Here is a 21,926-nt window from a genome sequence, read left to right as displayed (position 1 = left end):
CCTGCCCAGTCTTTCCCCCCGCCCGCCCCCGCCGGCCCCGCGGTCTCACGGCGCCAGGTCGCCCCCAGCCCCCTCCTTACTCCCTCCCACTCTGTGTCCCACCCTCCCTAGCTTTGTGCCGGGGGCGCGGAACCGCTTCCCCGCCTCAGCCGCGCGGCAGGAGGAGGGAGCCGCCACAGAGGAGCTGCCGCTGGCTGCCCCAGACAGGGGCACAGGTAGGTGGCGGCCGCGGGCTGGGCCGCTCACGGATCCCGGGGCTGCGAGTGGGGGCGGGTGTGGGGTTTGAGGGAGGGGTGGGAGAGGGGAGGGGAAGACCGAGAGGGTCGGGGCTGGGGTGTGGTTGGGTGAATGGTGTGAGGGTGAGGATCTAGGGGTGTCAGAGATGGGTTTATGGGTGGAGTTGATGCTGGGCTAGGGTATGGGGCGTGTGAGAATTGAGGTTCGTTCGGGGCCTGGGTGGAAAGAGGGAGCAGGATTAGCTTGGGTGCACTTGGGGAGGGTTACACCTGGGAATTTAGACAGAAATGGAGAATTGCAGTACTGGGGAGGGGGAGAGGGAAGGGGATTTGAGGAGTGCTAGAAGTAAAGGATCTAGGATTAGAATAAGAGAGAGGGTGGGGTTTGGGGGCAGGGGAGAAAAGTTGGGGCTGTGGACTGTGAAGTTGGACATTGAGTCGTGAAGGAAGAATATTTTGAAGGTTGAGGGCAGAAGAGGAGGGAAAAGATGGAGAGTTTGGAGTCCCAGGAGAGGGAATCTCAGAGAGTGGGAGGAAGGGAAGACTACATAATAAAGGACAGAGAAAGAGTGCAGGGGGTTAGGGAGGGTGGGGGTGGAATGGTGCGGTAGAAGGAGGGAGAGCCAGGTGAAGGTGTGATTGGATCTGGGCCACCGGGAGCCACATTCAGAAGGATCATGGAAAGATTGGAAGGGTGTGAGGTTTGAGAGTTGAGGGCAGGGGAGTTGGGAGTGGGTGAAAGGAGAGGATTAGGATTTTTGGTGCAGAGATTGGATTTTGTGTGAGAAGCTCTACAGTTGGCAGGTAGAAAAACTGTCAGATGTCAGGATGTAGGAGAGATTGGCCTCTCCTAAGAGGCAAATAAGGAGCTAGGTATGGGAGAGAAGGCAGGTGGGCAAGTGCAAGTTATAAAACAAAAGAATTGAGAATTGAATAATGGTGGTGATCCAGAACAATAAACCTAAGATTGTTACTTGGTTATTGGTGGTTTGGAACTAGTTTCCGTTCATGTTTGTATGTTAGACATTTGCTTAAGAATACTGCATTTTCAAGTAAACCGAGGGTGTCTGCAGCCTTGGGATGAAGGCCATGGAGTGACAGATGTTTTCCTGGTGTGTGGATATGGGTAATTTCTGCCCTGGCAGAGGAAAGAGGGAAAGCCTCAGTGTAGCTATTGTCCTGGCTCAGTTCCCACCAACTCTTTTCTCAGATGTCCACTGTTTTTTTTTTTATCTCTGCCCTCTCTCAACCCCCCTCCCCAGCTTGAGTCAGTGAATACCAGAGGGCTCAAACAGGTGGGTGAGATTAATTTTTAACATTTTTTTTTATCCTTAAAGCTGATGTCATATTTTTATTCTTGAGAGACAGCATCATGCAGTGGAAAGAGCTTGAGCTTTGGAGTGATACAGCTTTGAGATTGAATTCTGGCCCTGCCACTTACTAGTTCTGTTTCTTAAGTAAGTTACTTTTAGTCTCTGAGCCCCTTTATTAAATGGCAAACCTTACGTCATAGGATTGTTGAGAACTGCATTTAATATAGTACCTAAGAGCGCTTGGCAACTCAGTGGGAGCTATCACATCCACTATTATTATCATCATAGTCTTACTATGGCTTATTATTTCTGAGAGATTGCTGTCTTACTTTACCTACTAAAGTTAGGTGTTTTCTTCTTTTTCTTTTCAAATTGCATAACTGTAGGCTCAGCTCACAGTTTTAATTGTCTCCTATGGTCTGCTTCCCTGACTCCATCTTTCCAGTCCCCTCTACTGGGTAGTCATGGTTCTTGCTTGGTGAACTGGCTTCAAGCTCTAAAAAGTCATGTTTAGTTATCACTTATTTTATCTTGCCTCTTATTCGAAGAGGCAGTAGAGAACTGAATTTTTAATGTAGTAAGGCTACATTTTATTCATTTGATGAAATGACATGTTCATGGCTCATTTGTGGTGACCAAATACTAGAACATGTACTATTGTAATAGTTTTCTATGAGATTTTATGGGTTACAAAACCACCGCTCCAGAAACAGGCTGGAAAACTATCAGAGGCTACCTTGTTATTCTGTTGCTCTAATGTGAAATGTAGCTAATACAGACCTTCACTGAACATTGTTATTCTTTCACATACTAATTACTTTAATTTTCCAGTTCGTGTAGGATTTTTGCCATGATATAGAACAGGCTCTGTCTCCTGATAATAGACTCTGTCCCTTATAATAGACCACTCTGTATAATAGCCAGGAACAAGCAGAGCCAAGTTACAGAAACTTTGGAATTTTCTTGCCTTTACAGTTCTTAACTTTGAAAGGCTTAAACATTAATATAATTCTTAGATGATTTTATGGTACCTCACAAACTCTTAGGAAGCTTGCTCCTTGTTGGGAGCAAGATGCACAAATTTAGTAGTAAAAATCAAAGGTCCCTGGAATTTCCTGATCATGGTCCATTCCTTAGGTACCATAGTTGAAAAACAGAGAGCCCTTGGCATCTCTGGACAAATGATGTAGGTTTTACTCTTCAGGAATTATTCGATTTTTTCATCATTTAGAAAGAGAACTAGCATTTCATGAGTAATTTAAGTAAAAAAGTAAAGGTAAAATATAGCCAGAACTATGTCTGTTTTGAAAATGATTCATGTGAGACTTCCCTGGCAGTCCAGTGGTTAAGACTGCACTCCCAATGCAGGGGCGCATTGGGTTCAATCCCTGATCAGGGAACTAAGATCCAAAAAAGAAAAAAAAAAATCCGTGGAAGCAGAAACTGCTGGGATTTTTGGCAGCCTGGGTTAGCATCTTCACTTTGGTCCCCGACTTCTTGTGCCCTCTGCTGGATGGAATCAGTTTTCTGATTTTCGCCGGAAGTGGTCCTCCATTCATCCATTTGTTTTACCCTAGAATCTATGGGCGGCACTATTAGGAGTGATGGCTAGGGGTGCTACATATGAGCAGACCCTGTTTCATTGCCAGGGGTTTTATAGGGTGCTGATTCCTTGTGTTAACTTCCATAGAATTTGTCTTTCCACTTTTAAAATCAGGTTATTCTTACGTGGGGCTGTGCCTGGTATCTACTTCCAGGTCTACAGGTAGAGAAGGACTATGAATGTTCAAGTCCAGAGGAGAAGACCAAAGGGGATCTGCTTTGTCTCCTCATCAGAATTAAACTCTCTGAGATTGAAGGAACCACATGCTTACCCCTAGAAGAAAAGCTTAGAATAAGTAAAATTATCACCTTAGCAGAGGCACTGAATACTGGCAAGAATATGGGTTATGAGAGTTGGCACCGTGACAGGATTTTTTTTTTCTTCTGTTTTTTAGATTCTTTTTTTCCCCCTCCCTGGTAGTACCAGTAACAATATACTCCCATCATGCTGTTTGCTTCTACCACCTGCAAAAGGGTCTGGCAAGTTGGGGGAGGAGCCTGCAGCTGTTGCCTGGAAGAGGAGCTGGCTCCTAGCAACAGTATCAGCAGGCCCTGCAGCTCAGAGCCCTAAGTCTGTTCTTCTGAGGTCTCACTCTTCCTCTCGTTTGGTTCAGCAAATATCTACTGAGGGCTTACTCAAGCTAGGCATTGTGTTGGCCTGAAAAAAGAGAGATGAATCAAACAAGTGCCTTGCCCTCAAAGAGCTCACAACTTTGGAAATATTAACAAGTGAACAGACAGTACACAGTGCTAAGTGCTATATAGAAAGAGACAGACATTGGTGCTCTGGAAAAGCCAGACAGACATGTGCACTAGTGCAGGGCTTAGGAAGTTTTCCCAGGAGAGGGATGTGGTTGAGCTAGCTGTTAGTGAGAACTAGGAATCAGCTAGGTCAGGGAAGCTGAGAAGGATGTTCCAGCCAAAGGGAGCAGGATGTGCAAAGGCCACTGGGACGAGAGAACACAGCCAACTTAACCTGGGTAGTATGGCTTGGCCAGAGAGTAAAGCATAAGATGAGCAGGAAAGAATGAGCTCTTGGGCGTGGCGTGGCAGGGCCCTCTTTTCTGGTGTACTTTTACACACATAATTATCCTCTGGAGAAACATGGATCATACTGATGCCTGCAACAGGATCACTGTTTTATCTTCCCAGCGTCAGCATTTTTGATCACTGACTTGATTGATTGACACTTTTAAGTGGGTGAATTCAGAGCTACATTCTAGCCCTGCATTAATGCAGACAAAGCTGGGTTGGTTCACTCTAAAAGTCAATCTGTCTTTTAGAGATAATAGCAGCTATTTGACCTGTATTATATTAAATTTTACCTAAAAATTGTAACAGTGATAATCATACTTCATTTTATTTAGCGTGGCAATTTCTCAAATATTTTGAAATCTCACCATTCCTCAGGAAAGCAATATTTATTCCAACTAGTACTTGGGCATAAAATGTCATCCACATGATTGCATAAATATCCTGCTGTTTTTGATATTTTGCCTTACCTCAGCTGGATCTAGCATCTCAGCTTAATAGCTTTTAGTTAGCTCTTGTGATGGAGGTCTTTGTTTGTGGATACAAAAAAAAAAAAATGTGTTCCTTGTGTTCTGTGTAAAGTTTTGTAAAAGAGTCAACTTTAGTTCCATGACTGTCTGCTCAGGGACCACTACATGCCAAAGCACTATGTTAGGGTGAATGAATTAAACATGATCTCTGCTCTCAAGGAGCTCAAATCAGCAGGACACGCCTAGAAATAAATTAGTAGCAGAAATGCGAGCCAAGCGTAATAAAGAAATGTGTGGAAGGTGCCAGGGTAGCAAGGAAGGGAATTATTAGTTTCTAGCCTTTGTTCTGTGTGAAAACATATTTTAAAATACAAATAGTAAATTCTACATGTTACTATTAATATTTATAACTTGCAAGTCAGTGAAAAATTTTATCATTTTGATGGATGTGTAACATTCCGTGGTGTGCATGTAACATTTCTGTAATAACACCCTCGTTGGGCACTGGGATTATTCTCAGTTGTTTTGCTACTGTCTGCTGTGCTACCATGACTTTCCTTGCCAGTGACTGTCTTCCACGTCTATGATAACTCTCTTAGAGTGAACTTTATTTATTTATTTACTTATTTATTTTTGGCTGTGCTGGGTCTTCGTTGCTCAGTGGACTTTGCTCTAGTTGTGGCGAGCCGGGGCTGCTCTCTCACTGTGGTGCTCAGGCCTCTCACTGTGGTGGCTTCTCCCTTGAGAAGCACGGCCTGTAGGATACGCGGGCTCAGTAGTCGCAGTGCATGGGTGAGTTTCCCTGAGGCATGTGGAATCTTCCTAGACCAGGGATTGAAACCATGCCCCCTGTATCGGCAGGCCGTTTCTTAACCACTGAACCACCAGGGAGACCCTAGAGCGAATTTTAGAAATGAGATTTGAGCTGGTTTTTGAAAGATAAATAGGACTTTACCAGACAGACAAGAAAGGGAAGAGCAGGAACTGGCTTTCCAGGTCAAGGTAACAGAGGCAGCCTCCAGTGCCAGGGTTCACAGGCAACTGGTAAGCTTTGATTCCCCAGAGCAGCCAGAGGGCCTGCCTGGTAGGCTCATAAAGCTCTGGGCACAGCATGGTGAAGTTATATTTTACAAATGGCATTTTAATTGGGTTTTCTTCCCTTCTACCTTGCTTTTACAGTCACAACCAAGGCAATGTCTTACTACCTCAACTCAGAAAACCATCTGGACTCAGGGCCCATCTACGTGCGAGAAAATGGGCAACTGCACATGGTCAATCTGGCCTTGGATGATGTTAGGAGTAGCCTGCAGAAGCCAAGGCCTTTCAGACTGTTTCCCAAAGGCTTTTCTGTGGAGCTTTGCATGAACAGGGAAGATGACACTGCACAGAAAGAGAAGACTGATCATTTCATCTTCACATACACCCGGGAGGGAAATCTTCGGTACTCTGCCAAATCCCTCTTCAGCCTTGTCCTGGGCTTCATCTCTGACAATGTTGACCACATTGATTCCCTTATCGGCTTTCCTGAGCAAATTGCTGAGAAGCTGTTCTCTGCTGCTGAAGCCAGACAGAAATTCACAGAGCCCGGTGCGGGGCTGAGGGCTTTACAGAAGTTCACTGAGGCCTATGGAAGTCTGGTGCTTTGTTCCTTGTGTTTGCGAAACAGGTGGGTGTTCTGATTATGATAGTGAGCATTTTGTTGGGTGTGTTGATTCTGTCAGGTTCTGGGTCTTAGTGGGCTTGGGGGCTTCCCCCATCAAACAGCACTTGAGTTTAGAATTTTCAAACACAAAGTGGTAGGCCATTTTGAGAAAAATCATTGTCTTTCTCCCTTCCCTCACCCTCCCAGACAGCACTTAGCTTTATTTTGTTTTTGTTAGTGTTTTTGTTTTTTAATTTATTTATTTTGAAAACACTTTATAAGGATTAGTTGATTGCCACAGCTCTTTCATTAGGTAGAAAATACTCATCTACCAACTTTTCTAGTAGGAGAAAATAGGAAAGACAAGATGTGATCTGCCAGATATCTCTTGGTATACTCTCGGGGATGTGAAGATTAGTACCCAGAATTCTCATCTCCGTTCCAGTTTTCAGACTACTAGATATTGAACATTAGATAAAAAGCAGCTTTCGAAGAAGAGGTGACTAAAATTTCAAGTATCTTAAAGTTTGGAAATTTTCAATAAGGTCCCAACGCAAGAACCACCATCTATTTTCTAACAGAGCATGTGTTTTCTCTTATGATTGCCTTTGCTTATACACTTTTATTGACTTATTTAAATTTTTTATACCACTATCATGTAAAATAACTTTCAAGACATCTACTAATTAAAAAGAAAAACTTGAAAAAATTACACAGAAAAGGACTTAAACACAAACACAAAAGGGTATAAAGTGAAACATAAGCCTTCCTCCCATTTCTCTCCTTTGCTCTTTCCCAGAGGCAACTACTGTTACCAGTTTTCTTTACATAATTCCAGAAATACTCTGTACATACCCATGCATATATAGCTCTCCTCTTCGTTATACAAATGCAGCACAGTGCTCACACTCTTAAGCACTTTGCTCTTTCACATATTTTCAAAATTATTTGCCAAAAATCTGTGTAGATTTTTAAAATAGCCATATAGTATACCATTATATGAATTTTTGTCGTTCAAAATGTGAAAGGCAGCTTACTTTTAAGATGCACAATCAATATGACCATTAAAACAAGGCTAACCAAAAGCGATCAGTGCAAAGAAATAGAGGAAACAATAGAATGGGAAAGACTAGAGATCTCTTCAAGAGAATTAGAGCTATCAAGGGAACATTTCATGCAAAGATGAGCTCAATAAAGGACAGAAATGGTACGGACCTAACAGAAGCAGAAGATATTAAGAAGAGGTGGCAAGAATACACAGAAGAACTGTACAAAAAAGATCTTCACGACCCAGATAATCACGATGGTGTGATCACTCACCTAGAACCAGACATCCTGGAATGCGAAGTCAAGTGGGCCTTAGGAAGCATCACTGCGAACAAAGCTACTGGAGGTGATAGAATCCAGTTGAGCTATTTCAAATCCTAAAAGATGATGCTGTGAAAGTGCTACACTCAATATGTCAGCAAATTTGGAAAACTCAGCAGTGGCTATAGGACTGGAAAAGGTCAGTTTTCATTCCAGTCCCAAAGAAAGGCAATGCCAAAGAATGCTCTAACTACCGCACAATTGCACTCATCTCACACACTAGTAAAGAAATGCTCAAAATTCTCCAAGCCAGGCTTCAGCAGTACATGAACCATGAACTTACAGATGTTCAAGCTGGTTTTAGAAAAGGCAGAGGAACCAGAGATCAAATTGCCAACATTGCTGGATCATCAAAAAAGCAAGAGAGTTCCGGAAAAACATCTATTTCTGCTTTATTAACTATGTCAAAGCCTTCAACTGTGGACCACAATAAACTGTGGAATATTCTGAAAGAGATGCGATACAAGACCAGCTGACCTGCCTCTTGAGAAACCTATATGCAGGTCAGGAAGCAACAGTTTGAACATGGAACAACAGACTGGTTCCAAATAGGAAAAGAAATACTTCAAAGCTGTGTATTGTCCCCCTGCTTATTTAACTTATATGCAGAGTACATCATGAGAAACGCTGGGCTGGAAGAAGCACAAGCTGGAATCAAGATTGCAGGGAGAAATACCAATAACCTCAGATATGCAGATGACACCACCCTTATGGTAGAAAGTGAAGAAGAACTAAAGAGCCTCTTGATGAAAGTGAAAGAGGAGAGTGAAAAAGTTGGCTTAAAGCTCAACACTCAGAAAACGAAGATCATGGCATCTGGTCCCATCACTTCATGGCAATTAGATGGGGAAACAGTGCCAGACTTTATTTTTTGGGGCTCCAAAATCACTGCAGATGGTGATTGCAGCCATGAAATTAAAAGACGTTTACTCCTTGGAAGGAAAGTTATGACCAACCTAGACAGCGTATTAAAAAGCAGAGACATTGCTTTGTCCATGAAGGTCCATCTAGTCAAGGCTATGGTTTTTCCAGTGGTCATGTATGGATGTGAGAGTTGGACTATAAAGAAAGCTGAGCACTGAAGAATTGATGCTTTTGAGCTATGGTGTTGGAGAAGACTCTTGAGAGTCCCTTGGACTGCAAAGAGATCCAACCAGTCCATCCTAAAGGAGATCAGTCCTGGGTGTTCATTGGAAGGACTGATGTTGAAGCTGAGACTCCAGTACTTTGGCCACCTGATGCTGAGAAAGATTGAGGGCAGCAGGAGAAGGGGATGACAGGGGATGAGATGGTTGGAAGGCATCACTGACTCAATGGACATGAGTTTTGGTGAACTCCGGGAGTTGATGATGGACAGGGAGGCCTGGTGTGCTGCGGTTCATGGGGTTGCAAAGAGTCGGACAAGACTAAGCAACTGAACTGAATGAACCAAGAGGCATATGATAAAAAGAAGGGGAAAAGTACATTTTACTCCTTCATTTTTTATTCCAAGTTATTTATGTTCATTGTGGAAAAATTAGAACAATGAAAAATAGTTATGATGTAAACATTGTTTTAAAATTATATTATAAAGGCAAATACATACTATTTGAGAAACATAAAACTGTTTAATGAAGTTTATAGTTCCATCATTCATGGTGGTGGTGGTTTAGTTGCTAAGTCATGTCAGACTCTTTGCAATCCCATGGGACTGTAGCTTGCCAGCTCCTCTCTCTGTGGAATTTCCCAGGCAAGAATACTGGAGATCCTTCATGGTAATCATTTCAAATAATGTATCTTTGTACATTTGCGAATATACTATATAACTTGTATTCTGCTTTTTCCTCCATTTACCATTGTAGCTTAGGTAATCCTCACAATGGGGAAAATGCTTTTTATCCCATGTGATGTCTGCATACTGTTCCACTGGTCCAATTGGATGAGAATAGCACTTTCATTCACATTTAATGAGCACATAATGTAGCATTTCTGGAAAGCAACTTGGCAGTATGTAGCAAAAGCCTTAAAAATATCTGTATCATTTGTTTAAAATCATCTGTATCATTGTATCAAGAGTCTGTTCTAATTTCTAATGTGATCATCAAATATGAGAACAAGTACTTTACATAAGGGTGTTCAATGTAGTACTAGTTGTAATAATGTAAACCTGGAAGCGGAATATCCAACAAGAGGAAACTAAGTAATCATGTAACTGTTAAGATAATATCCAAAGATCATTTAAAATGATGTGGTAAATTGTTCATTATATAACAAATGAAAAAGAATAATTAAAATTACATATATGATCCCAATTTTGTTCGTGAAAAAACAGAAAATTTTATATGCATTGCATATATAGGGGGGAAAAGAGGGAAGCCCACCGAAATTAATTTAGATAATGGAATTGAAATTGGTTTTAATTTTCCTTATAATTTTCTAGATTTTAGTTTTTTTCCAAGGAATGTTTTCCTTATAATCAGAAAAATATAAGAAACATTTTTAACAATCTTTTGACTCATTTTATTGCAACAATTCCAAATAAGTAATCAGATAATGCTGTCTTATCCAAATATAAGGGTAGGATTTTCAGTTGTGATTGAAAACTTGCCTTCTCCTTTTGAATCCCTGAAGGGAAATAGGAAGAGGGCAGGAGATTTGGGTTTGCATTTGCAATTCCCAGCTGAAGCTGCAGCAACAAAGGTTTTACCAGAATTGAAAAATAAGGAAATTGGTTAAGTGCAGGCACTTCTGTTTGGGGTTGGGTCACAAAACTGCCTGCCTTTGAGAAATGTCTATATGTTTCAACCTGTGAAACCTTCTGTTCCCTCTGATTTTTAATCCCATTGAGGGTCACAGGAGGCAAGTATGTTTTCCTTAAAATATCACCCTTTGTAACCGAAGTAATAGCTATCACCATTTAATGGGGCCTCCCAGGTGCCTCAGTGATAAAGAATATGCCTGCCAATGCAGGAGATGCAGGCAACTTGGGCTCCACCCAGGTAGGGAAGACCCCCTGGAGGTGGAAATGGCAACCCACTCCAGCATTATTGCCCGGGAAATCCCCTGGACAGAGAAACCTGGCAGGCTACAGTGCATAGCCTCACAGAGTCGTACATGACTTAGTACAAGCACACACACCATTTAATGAGGGCCTATAAGATGCTGTTTACTTTTGAAACATTTTTTTTTCTAATTTTCTTAATAATCCTTAAAATAATCATCAGTTCCATTTTCTAGCTGGAGAAATTGAGACTTGCAGAGGTTAAATAACTTTCTTACAATCATACAAGTAATTCAGTTCAGTTCAGTTCTGTCCGACTCCTTGCAACCTCATGAATCACAGCACACCGGGCCTCCCCGTCTATCACCAACTCCCGGAGTTCACTCAGACTCAGTCCATCTAGTCAGTGATGCCATCCAGCCATCTCATCCTCTGTCGTCCCCTTCTCCTCCTGCCCCCAATCCCTCCCAGCATCAGAGTCTTTTCCAATGAGTCAACTCTTCTCATGAGGTGGCCAAAGTACTGGAGTTTCAGCTTTAGCATCATTCCTTCCAAAGAAATCCCAGGGCTGATGTCCTTCAGAATGGACTGGTTGGATCTCCTTGCAGTCCAGGGGACTCTCAAGAGTCTTCTCCAACACCACAGTTCAAAAGCATCAATTCTTCGGCGCTCAGCCTTCTTCACAGTCCAACTCTCACATCCATGCATGACTGGATGTGACATATGGATGGAAAAACCATAGCCTTGACTAGACGCACCTTTGTTGGCAAAGTAATGTCTCTGCTTTTGAATATGCTATCTAGGTTGGTCATAACTTTCCTTCCAAGGAGTATGCGTCTTTTAATTTCATGGCTGCAGTCACCATCTGCAGTGATTTTGGAGCCCCCAAAAATAAAGTCTGACATTAGCCTTGCTAAAATCCAAACTCAGGTCTGACACTAAACTGTGTTCTTTCTGTTGCTTCTCCATTATATTCTTCAGAACTTTTTAAAAGGAAAGTTGGAGGGTTAATTTTCAGCAAGACCCTAGAACTTCATTTGTGTCCTAGATAAGCATCTAGTAGTGTCTGTGGCTTTGCACGTTTCGTTTCTTAGTCTTGATTTTTGTAATGTTTGTGAATCATGTTATACATCATTGTGTCCTTCCCAGATAGCCCATGTCTCACAAGTCCTAAAAATCTTTTAGTTAATTGACCAAAGGATGTGTGTTTTCCTTTCTCTAATTGCCATTAATCCCCCAAATCCCCATTAACCCACTTCAGCTCTATGATTGGAAGATGGAAAACAGGAGCTTTATTTACAGTGTAATTAAAATATGTCTGAGTAAATAAGGCTCATTTGTGTACCCAGCTGAGCTCGGTCATCAGGCAGCTTAGACGGGGTATCAATGCCCCAGGCCATCTCTACCCAGCAGTCAGGCCAGTGATCAGCTTCAATGTATCTTATTCTGATTGGAAGTAGGCAGAAAATAGATCTGACGCCCTTCTTGTCCTTGGATTGTTCAGTGCTCTTTTTGATAATTATGATCCTGGTGACAGAAGAGAAATGTGAACACTTTTAAATATAAGCCCACTGATCCTAGTGAACCATCTCACTATGAAAACTTCTAGACATCTATGAGGAAAATGGATGAGAAAGGCATGCTCTTGCCACAGGCGTTTCCCTTTCCCTGTTTTTTTTTAGGCTTCTCTCCTGTTTCCTGTCACTTCTAATCCCTTTTCATTTTTTCTTGCTGACCTCATATGAAATAGATGGACAACTAGAAAGCAGGGTGGAGACCACAGCAGTGTCTTTTTAATCTCTTCCTCTCCAGAGGCCTTCTGATACTCCATGATAGCAGTCTGGCCTCGTGCCCAGTGTAATTAAAGTGTTCGTGCTCACAGGTTTGTCTTAATAACCATCTAGTTTGGAATGAGTTCTTGTCGTAGTCATGCTGCACATAACTTTGGAATAAAGTTAGCAGGCTAACTGTGGCACCGGGGAGTGGGCAGCTACTCAAACAAGTAGGAAAGATAAAGCCTGATGTGACAAATAAATCTTTGGTGTGGTATGTTGTTGGGCATGTACAGGTTAGAATCCAGAATTCTTGGCCTGTTCCAGTTTTCAAAGCACTAGATATTTAGCATTAAGTAAAAAGCAACCTTAAAAGAATGAGTGATTAAAATTATGAGTATCCTAAAGTTTGGAAATTCTCTGAAAAAGTCCCAACACTGACCCCAAGGTCTGACTTATAACAAAGCAGATATTTTCTCTTGTGTCTTGCCTTTGCTTGTATGTTTTTATGTATTTAAAATTTAAAGTTTTTATAACCTGTGCCTACATAGTAGTCAGTAAAGTCTTCTTATTACGTAGTATCTTGTCCTGATGGAATGTTGATGTATTACAAAGCCACATATGGTGATGTTTTAAAAGAAGGAAAAGAAAAGCTGTTGATTGCTGTCCATGCTCCACAGATACCTGGTGATTTCAGAAAAACTCGAGGAGATTAAGTCTTTCCGGGAGCTGACCTGTCTGGATCTTTCCTGTTGCAAGCTTGGAGATGAGCATGAACTTCTAGAACATCTCACCAATGAGGCCCTGTCTAGGTATTGACCTACCACCATTTGTAAATGAATTGTTTTGTTTTTTAAAGGGTGATCCAGTGGGAAGGATGTTAATTACTTCCCAGTCCTGTGTGTGTTTGCTAACTTTTTTTTCTAAAACATTTTCGATCTCCATTTACTTGATACAAGCAATGTTGATTGGACAGGAAAGGAAAGTAAGGAAAATCAGTCAGTAGATTCTCAGGAAAGTAAGTCAGTAGGTTCTTTTATCTAAATAAAATTTATTTCAACATGCAGTACTTGACACTACCTGGGTTGAAAAATGATTTTGCCCTGATTTGTTCTAGCAAGAGATGAGAAGTTATATAATTTTTGCAATCATTATCATTTTCTATTTTAACTGTCATTGAGCTGTAAATCATTTAAAAAGTGAACTAGTAAAAGACAGCCATAGAAATTATTTTCAAGAACCATAATTTAAAGAAATCACCCAGTTCACACCCTTCATAAATAGTCCGACTGATCTCAGTCTGGCTTGCAAAGAGAAGGCCAGGTGGATTCCTTTATGGTTTCATAAATACCGAGAAGGACAAAAGCACTACAAACCTGAGTCTAGTCTTTTCCCTCAGGCCTGCCTAGGAAGTGACACCGACATACTGCCCTGTAGAAAGGTATTTTTATGTGAGGTTGCTAAAAGTTCAGATTTCTTGCATATGGGACAGTGGAACACATTAAAATACCAGTTACAGGTTAGCTGAATGGATTGCCTTATGGCTATCCAACCAGTCCATTCTGAAGGAGATCAGCCCTGGGTGTTCTTTGGAAGGAATGATGCTAAAGCTGAAACTCCAGTACTTTGGCCACCTCATGAGAAGAGTTGACTCATTGGAAAAGACTCTGATGCTGGGAGGGATTGGGGGCAAGAGGAGAAGGGGACGACAGAGGATGAGATGGCTGGATGGCATCACTGACTCGATGGACGTGAGTCTGGGTGAACTCCGGGAGTTGGTGATGGACAGGGAGGCCTGGCGTGCTGCAATTCATGGGGTCGCAAAGAGTCGAACACGACTGAGCAACTGATCTGATCTGATCTGATGGCTATACCTTATAAATCCATTCTGAAAATTGGATTTATAGAATATTAGAATGAAAGAATTGTGCCTTATATGGAGGATTCTCATAGCAGCTCTTTAGCAGACTGTCCCAACATTTAGAATGTTTTTGACACATTTGTCGAGAATGCAGTTTTTGTGTGAAACAAGTGTATTTATCCTAATGAAATCCCTGCTTACTTCATTCCACCATAGTGCCCTCTACCATCAGAGGCTAGTACTACATGCTTCTTTGGTCTCAACCCTCACACAGTAACTGAAATAGCATCAAAGGATCTTTAATTCTGTTAAATTAAAATCTTTTACTTTGGAGGTGAGAAATGGCTATGAACAAAGTCTAATAAGTGTGAAATAGCAAGGGTTGGAAGATACATTTTTAAATGAAATTTATGAAAACATTCTCATAACTTGATTTTCTCAAACGCTTTTTAAGTAATTTACTCATGGACTTTGTTTCCTAGTGTAACTCAACTCCGCCTGAAGGATAATTGTTTATCTGATGCTGGGGTGCGGAAAATGACGGCACCAGTTCGAGTGATGAAGAGAGGCCTTGAAAATCTGTCGTTATTAGATTTATCTTGTAAGTTCTGTTAGAAGTTATAGATGATTAATATTGGAAGAATGGACTTAGAAATCAACTAGTTCTTCCCCTTTGTCTGAGAGCTGATAAAATTGAGGGGTGATTCTTAGGTGCCCCAGCAAGTTAGTGGCAGAGCAGGACTAAAGCCAGAGACGGTTATCTCCTGGCCAGATACCTTTCCTGCCGTGGTTCCACTCTATAGGGCAGTAAAAACCCTTAAGGATTCACTCATGCTGCTTATTCTCTGCAGAGAGGTCATATTCACTGTATATTCACAGCACAGAGGACATGTGGCTCATTTTTACTTATTTTTGAGTTGCTGATTGATAGTGTCTGTCAGCTAGGTCATTTTTATCAATAATTTCTTGGTAAAGATCTGGATAAATTCACAATTTTGATGCTTACTCAAGATGAACCAGATACTGATTCCAATAGTGGAAAGAGTATAAGATGAGTTATGATTTAACTGAGCATGTATTGAATATGTGGCAGGATGGTTGGTGTCAAAAGAGTAGCGAGAGCAGGTGTTTGAGGTCAGAGGACACTCCTTGCTCCGCTACTGTGTGCCCTTGGGCATTATTTAAACTCTCTTAGCCTTGGTTTTGGCTTCTGTAAGATGAAGACAATAACACCCTCCCTTCCTCCCCGGGAAGTATATTCATTTAGCAGATTTTTTGTTTGAGTGTCTGCAATGTGCCAGCACTGTCCTCATGCTCTTGAGGACCCAGTGCTAAATGCACTTCTCTCTGATATGAGAAGATTCAGTGTAAGAAAGGATTGTTTTTAAAAAATGCAGGGCTTCCCTGGTGTCTCAGTGGTAAAGAATCCACCTGCCAATGCAGGAGATACGGGTTTGTGAGATCTCAGGTACCGCTGAGCATCTAAGCCCATGTGCCACAGTTATTGAGCCTGTGCTTTGGAGCCCGGTGGCCACAGCTACTGAGCCCGTGTACCACAACTGCTGAAGCCTGCATGCCCTAGAACCTGTGCTCCACAGCAAGAGAAGCCAGCGCGTTGGGCAGCCAGCACACTGTGACTAGAAAGTAGCCCCACCTCGCCACAACTGGAGAAAAACCCGTGCTACCCAGCACAAAAACAAAGACCCAGCACAGCCAAAAATAAATATATTTTTTTTAATGCAGGTTAATAAGACAGTGATAGTCTTTGTGTCTAAGTATCCTTGAAAATCTTATTAAAATCTTTTACTTTGGAGGTGAAATGGCTATGAACAAAGTCTAATATACCTGTTTATATACATGTTTAATATACATGTTTCGAGTATGCTGTTTTTATGTGGTTCCAAATTAAACCCTTTGGAGTAGCTATCTGGTTCACTAATTTCTCTGCTAAACCCCAACTCCTAGAAGTTTAGAGCTATAAAAGATCTTAAGGATCATCTCGTGTGACTCTTCATAGGAAAGATAGAGTCCCATATTTAATTTACTCTGAAAAGTTTGTTCTCTCAATATTTATATTTTATCATTGTTTGGCCTTTTTTCTTGAGCTTATTGTTGGCATTTTAACAATATTTATAACTGTAACAGAATACCACCTATGTTTTTGACATCTAGGTAACCCTGAGATAACAGATGCAGGAATTGGATACCTCTTTTCTTTTAGAAAACTCAACTGCTTAGATATCTCTGGGACGGGACTCAAGGTAGGATTTCTGTTCCCTTCTTTTACTTTCACAAACATACAGTTTGATATTTTACTTCTGCTAATCGACATTCAGAAAGGGCTGTTATCTATGGTAGAGTTTATTTCCTACTGAGAACAAGTTCGGTGTTGCCCATGTGTGTGCTGACCATTGCATTGACTGTGCTGACCATTGCGTTGACTGTGCTGACCATTTCTTTCTTCCCTCACTAGGACATCAAAGCTGTCAAACACAAGCTTCAGACCCACATCGGCCTCGTTCACTCCAAAGTGCCTTTGAAGGAATTTGATCACAGTAACTGCAAGACAGAGGGCTGGGCTGATCAGGTAAGGCAGATTTTTCTCTTCTACAGTTAATATGGCTGCATAAATTCCAAGTGTCTTATTCAAATATTCGAATAGATGCTAATCCTCTTGGTATTCTTTGGCTGAACTGTCATCTTCAGTCAAACTCGAGACACTAATGACTAGTAACTAACCCAGTTACTTGAGAAAAGTTGTTAGATGCTAGTCCTTACATCTCATGCTCTGGTCGCTAGACTGTGCTTCATCCTTATTGGACCTAGAAGAAAATGCCTTCTTATAAGTGACTCAGAAAATAAATGAATTCTTGCTTGCTATGCAAAAAAACAGTATAATCTAACTTCAGAAGGAGAGATTCTCTTAGCTGTGTGTGTACCAGAAAAAGAGAACAAGTTACACTGATTAAAATTCAAGTCTAACTCTTTCCCATTTAGGGGGCAAATTTAACTCTCCTTAGTAAGGAAATGTCTTTTTTTTTTTTTAATCCTTAGCGCTCCCATTTTCTTTCTTTCTTAGGTTTAAAAATTGTATTTTATGTACAGAGAGCTAGCATTGTTTCTGGGAAGGTAGAGGTCTTGGATGACCCATTCAGGGAAGTTCACTTAGTTCAGCTTATTGAAGCCGATACCCTTCGTGTACTGGTGGAAACGCTGGTGGCACGTACTGAGGCCATGTTTTCAGATCAGACCATGCTAGTTTGAGCAGACTGTGCCCTCCCATTTTCAGCCTCTTCACTGAACTTTGCTTTGATGCTGTCTTACCTTCTTGATGGTCTTCCTCAAGTTGGTAAAGTACAGACTAAAGTAGGCACTCAGAAGGTAACCAAGTAGTAGAGCACCAGTAGATGCCAGCTTGCCTGTGGTTGGTGCCTGTTTCCTTCAGATACTTTAAACCAGTGTTGATTGGAGGAGGCCTGGAGGACCCACTGAGCTTTTTGTTCTGGATCCTTCCTTGGCTGCACTCTGTAATGCATGGTGGTGGACCTGTCCAGCCACCTCATGATAGCATCACTTCCTTATAGGTAAGCATGAAGGCGTGCTGGTGAGTCAGCGTTTCAGAAGTACTTTGAAGTTTGTCCAGTAAATGCATGCTGAAATCGTTATATGCGTCCATTGTCAGACTAAGTTTGTAGCGCTGAAAGAGTCCTGGATATATCCAGTGGACTTGGGGCAGGTATGGGATGGTCATGTAAGGGCTCGGAATGGTTTGGTTATGGTAGCAGGTGACGTGGTGTAAAGAGCATAGGCTGGAGAGTCAGAGGCCTGAGTTTGGGGTCCTGGCTCGGCAACCCAATAGGTATACAACTTAAGGCAGCTTTGGGCTCTGTTTATTATTCATCTCTAAAATGGAGAAACCAGGACCTCTCTTGCAAAGCTAAGGATGAAGTAAAATAGCTAGCAGCTTGCACTGAAAGTAAGTTGAGGCTCCACACAGCCTTGCCCCATGCAGCCCCAGCTAGGCCCCTAGGACATGGCAGAGGTGCTTTATCTATCTTTTGTTGCTCTCTTATTGAAACTGTTACAGGCTGACTCCATTCTCCTGCCTCATTCTCAGCAGGTGACACAGAAAAATGAGGCCATCTAACAGGAGTCCCTTTACGTCCCCATGTCTGTCTCAAAGTTTCTCCGTTAAATCACTTGCCAAGGGTCCCCTGGCTAGTAAAGGCAGAGCTAACTCTGGAACTGATTTCTTAAACTGTGTGTTGTGCTGTTTCTGTGTCCTGCAAATGTTTGTCTGTCTTTATGATTATTTCATTACATACCATAATGAGAAGTGTGGAATTAAAGTTCTTGTTACTTATGGTATATGTGAAATATTAATAATTGTTGGCTTTTCTTTATTTATGTGTAGTTTCTACTAAGCCAGATTTTTCAAAAGAATTTGTAGTAACTTATAATAAAAATATTAATACATTTGTAGTAGTTTTAAAAAATGGAAACGGATCATGAAGTATCCTGAGAGTATGGAACTGTGGTTATTTTACACACATACAAGAGTTTGAATTACAGTTGGTATAGTCTAAGGTGTGAAAATGGGCCTAGGAATGTGTGAAAAGTATTATGACTAAGGTTTCAAATTTTAGTAAAGCACATGCAGTTTATTTGTAGATTGGAATAGAGACTCATCGTAGTCTGAAGTAAGATTACCACAGGGGGGTTGTGTTTATGGAAAGAGAGGAGTTGGGAACAAGGAAAGCTTGAGATTAAAAACTCGAGATTTGTTTGGATTCACATCTTTCCAAATACATTTTATTAGATTGTTCTGCAGTGGGAGCGTGTGACTTTGGAAGCTATGAAGCCGCAAGAAACCTTGGAGTCTCGAACAGCAGCTCAGCACTTCTGTGAGAAATTCCCTTTCCTTTGGAGTGGTTCGCTCTTAGATTATTTGGGCACTTAGTTCATCTTCACTCAGTGGGAAGATTAATTATGATCGTATTGACTTAATTAGATCACCAAGATTTATCCTCTGTCAACATGGCTTATAGTGTAAGTTCACACTTAGCTTTGAGCACCAGCACCAGGAAAATAACTTATTAAGCATATGTATATATGTACATATGTGTTTATATATATCCCATCTTGTTCCAGAAAAGATTTGCAGTGATACAAAAATAGAATACAGAACATTAGAAAGGAATTAAAGTGTAGCCAAAAGTAGAAGCAACCCAAGTGTCCATCGACAGATGAATGGATAAACAAAATGTAGTATTTACATACAATGGAATATCATTCAGCCTTAAGGAGGAAGGAAATTGTAACACTTGCTATAACGTGGGTGAAATTTGTAGAGACGTCCTGTTAAGTAAAATACACCAGTCAAAGAAGACAGATGTTGGGACTCCCTGGTGGTCCAGTGGTTAAAAATCTGCGCTTCTAGTGCCGCCAGCACAATTTGATCCCTGGTCAAGGAACTAAGATCTCACATGCTGCGTGCTGTGGCCAAAAAAAAAGGACAGATGTGTGAGTCTTACGATGTCCCTAGAATAGTCAAGTTCATAGTGACAGGAAGTGGAATGATGGTTGTTGGGACTGAGGTGAGGGGTGGTGGGGAGTTACTGTACCAAGTTTCAGTTTGGCCAAGCTGAAAAAGTTCTGCAGATGGATGGTGGTGATGTTTACAGAGCAATGTGGATGTACTTCATGCCACAGAACTATACACTCAAAGATGATTAGCATGCTAAATTTGTGTTATGTGTATTTTACCATAATTTTTTCTGAAAGGAGTTAAAGGATAAAATTAAAGTGAAGGGAAAATAAAAGTAGAAAAATAAAAAAAATTTATTCTATACCAAAAGAGAATAAAGTTGTATCATTTGCTAGAGTTGTGCTGCAAACTTGGCTGTCTTAGAAGACAGAGTCAAGTCCAGATTCTGAGTAGTAATAGCTGACATTTTTTGAGCTTTCACTGTTGTGCCAAGCATTGTCCTAAGCACCATATATTGTTTCTTATATCTTCACATCACCCTTATGAAGTAGGTTTTATATCCTGAGGAAACTGAATCTTAGACAAGTCGCTTGCCTAAGGTCATTTATCCAAGAAGTGGCAGATCTGAGATTTGACTGTAAATCTGTGATCTCTCTGAGTACATACCTTCAACCTGTGCTGGTGCATATGCTGTAAATTACTTTATAAGGCACACAAAAGGGGGGAAATGAATCCAGACTCACCCTGTTTGGGCCCCTTGTCACTTCCGTTGGATCATTTTTCTGGGCTTGGGCAGGCATTGGCAGCTGGCATAGTAAGCTCATCACCCTTTCCTCTGTCATCCTTACAGATGGGAAGCGGGCTCGAACAGAAGCCCCAGGCAAGTATCCCCTGACAGAGGCCCACATGAACTCTTCTGAGAAGCTCCAGTTCTATAAAGAGAAGGCCGCAGACTGCCATGGGCCACTGTTGAAACACGAAGCCCTGTCAAGCCAGGAGTCAAAGAAGAGCAAGAAGAGAGCTTTCGAGGAGCCAGAGAAGGAACAGAGCAGCTCTTCACAGTCTTCGAAGCAGAAATATGTGTGTCTTGCTGTTGAAGACTGGGACTTGCTAAATTCATATTGATTGGCAAATATAAGTTGACCTTCTCCCCCTCTAATGCTAATGTATGAGGAAGGGGGGGCTGATAATGTTTTCCTTTTTGTTTGAATTTACCTATGGCATTAGCATAGCAAGCAATTATTTCTACTTTTGTGGTGGGGGAGGGGAATCCTATGGAAGTCTGTAATAATTTCTAATGTATATTTTCAATACATAGTAATTTTTTCAAATAAACGTTTTTGCTGTCCTTAGGGTCTCCTTGTGAAATATACACTGGAGCCACAAGAAGTAACACTTTGGTTTGGGATGGAAGGCCATGTGACCTAAGGCAGCTGAGTGTCATTTGTTGCTACTCTAGTTTGGCCCAGCCAGTAGGATATACATATAAATGTGTATATAAATAGCAGCCATTATTGAATGCCTCCCATGTGCCATGCCCCAACCTGACAACAACAGTAAGTTGTTGAAGGTAGGTATTAACCCTAATTTAGATAGTTAAGAAAACTCAGCCTCAAGTGAAATGAGTTGTGGAAGGTCCAGAGCTTTAAAGAACCCAAATTTATATTCCATCCTGTCCAGCTCTAAGGTCAATTCTATTACATTGCCTTCTTTAATAAGAGTAACCATTCATTAAAATCTCAACTATTCAGTTCAGTTCAGTCTCTCAGTTGTATCTGACTCTTTGCGACCCCATGAATCGCAGCACACCAGGCCTCCCTGTCCATCACCATCTCCTGGAGTTCACTCAAACTCACGTCCATTGAGTCGGTGATGCCATCCAGCCATCTCATCTTCTGTCGTCCCCTTCTCTTCCTGCCCCCAATCCCTCCCAGCATCAGAGTCTTTTCCAATGAGTCAACTCTTCGCATGAGATGGCCAAAGTACTGGAGTTTCAGCTTTAGCATCATTCCTTCCAAAGAACACCCAGGGCTGATCTCCTTTAGAATGGACTGGTTGGATCCCCTTGCCAATCTCATCTATTAAAAGTCTGTTAAGTAAACCAAGAATCTTCACAGTAGTCCTAGCAAGTAAGGATTATCACCTCCATTTGACAGGTGAAG

General features: G+C 41.5%; 1 protein-coding gene across 1 annotated transcript; it reads left to right on the top strand.

The window, feature by feature from the left end:
- On the top strand, window positions 1-21,112 carry LRRC42 (leucine rich repeat containing 42). The gene is made up of 8 exons (XM_025288683.2): window positions 1-215; window positions 5,833-6,319; window positions 13,096-13,227; window positions 14,759-14,877; window positions 16,449-16,537; window positions 16,750-16,863; window positions 19,096-19,180; window positions 20,615-21,112. The coding sequence occupies exons 2-8, from the start codon at window positions 5,847-5,849 to the stop codon at window positions 20,887-20,889; spliced, it is 1,287 nt and encodes a 428-aa protein (XP_025144468.1). The 5' UTR covers window positions 1-215; window positions 5,833-5,846; the 3' UTR covers window positions 20,890-21,112.
- Window positions 21,113-21,926: the final 814 nt, after the last annotated feature.

This window comes from Bubalus bubalis, chromosome 6 (assembly GCF_019923935.1).
Source record: "Bubalus bubalis isolate 160015118507 breed Murrah chromosome 6, NDDB_SH_1, whole genome shotgun sequence".
Classification (NCBI taxonomy): domain Eukaryota; kingdom Metazoa; phylum Chordata; class Mammalia; order Artiodactyla; family Bovidae; genus Bubalus; species Bubalus bubalis.
This window is presented reverse-complemented; position numbering and strand designations above follow the sequence as displayed.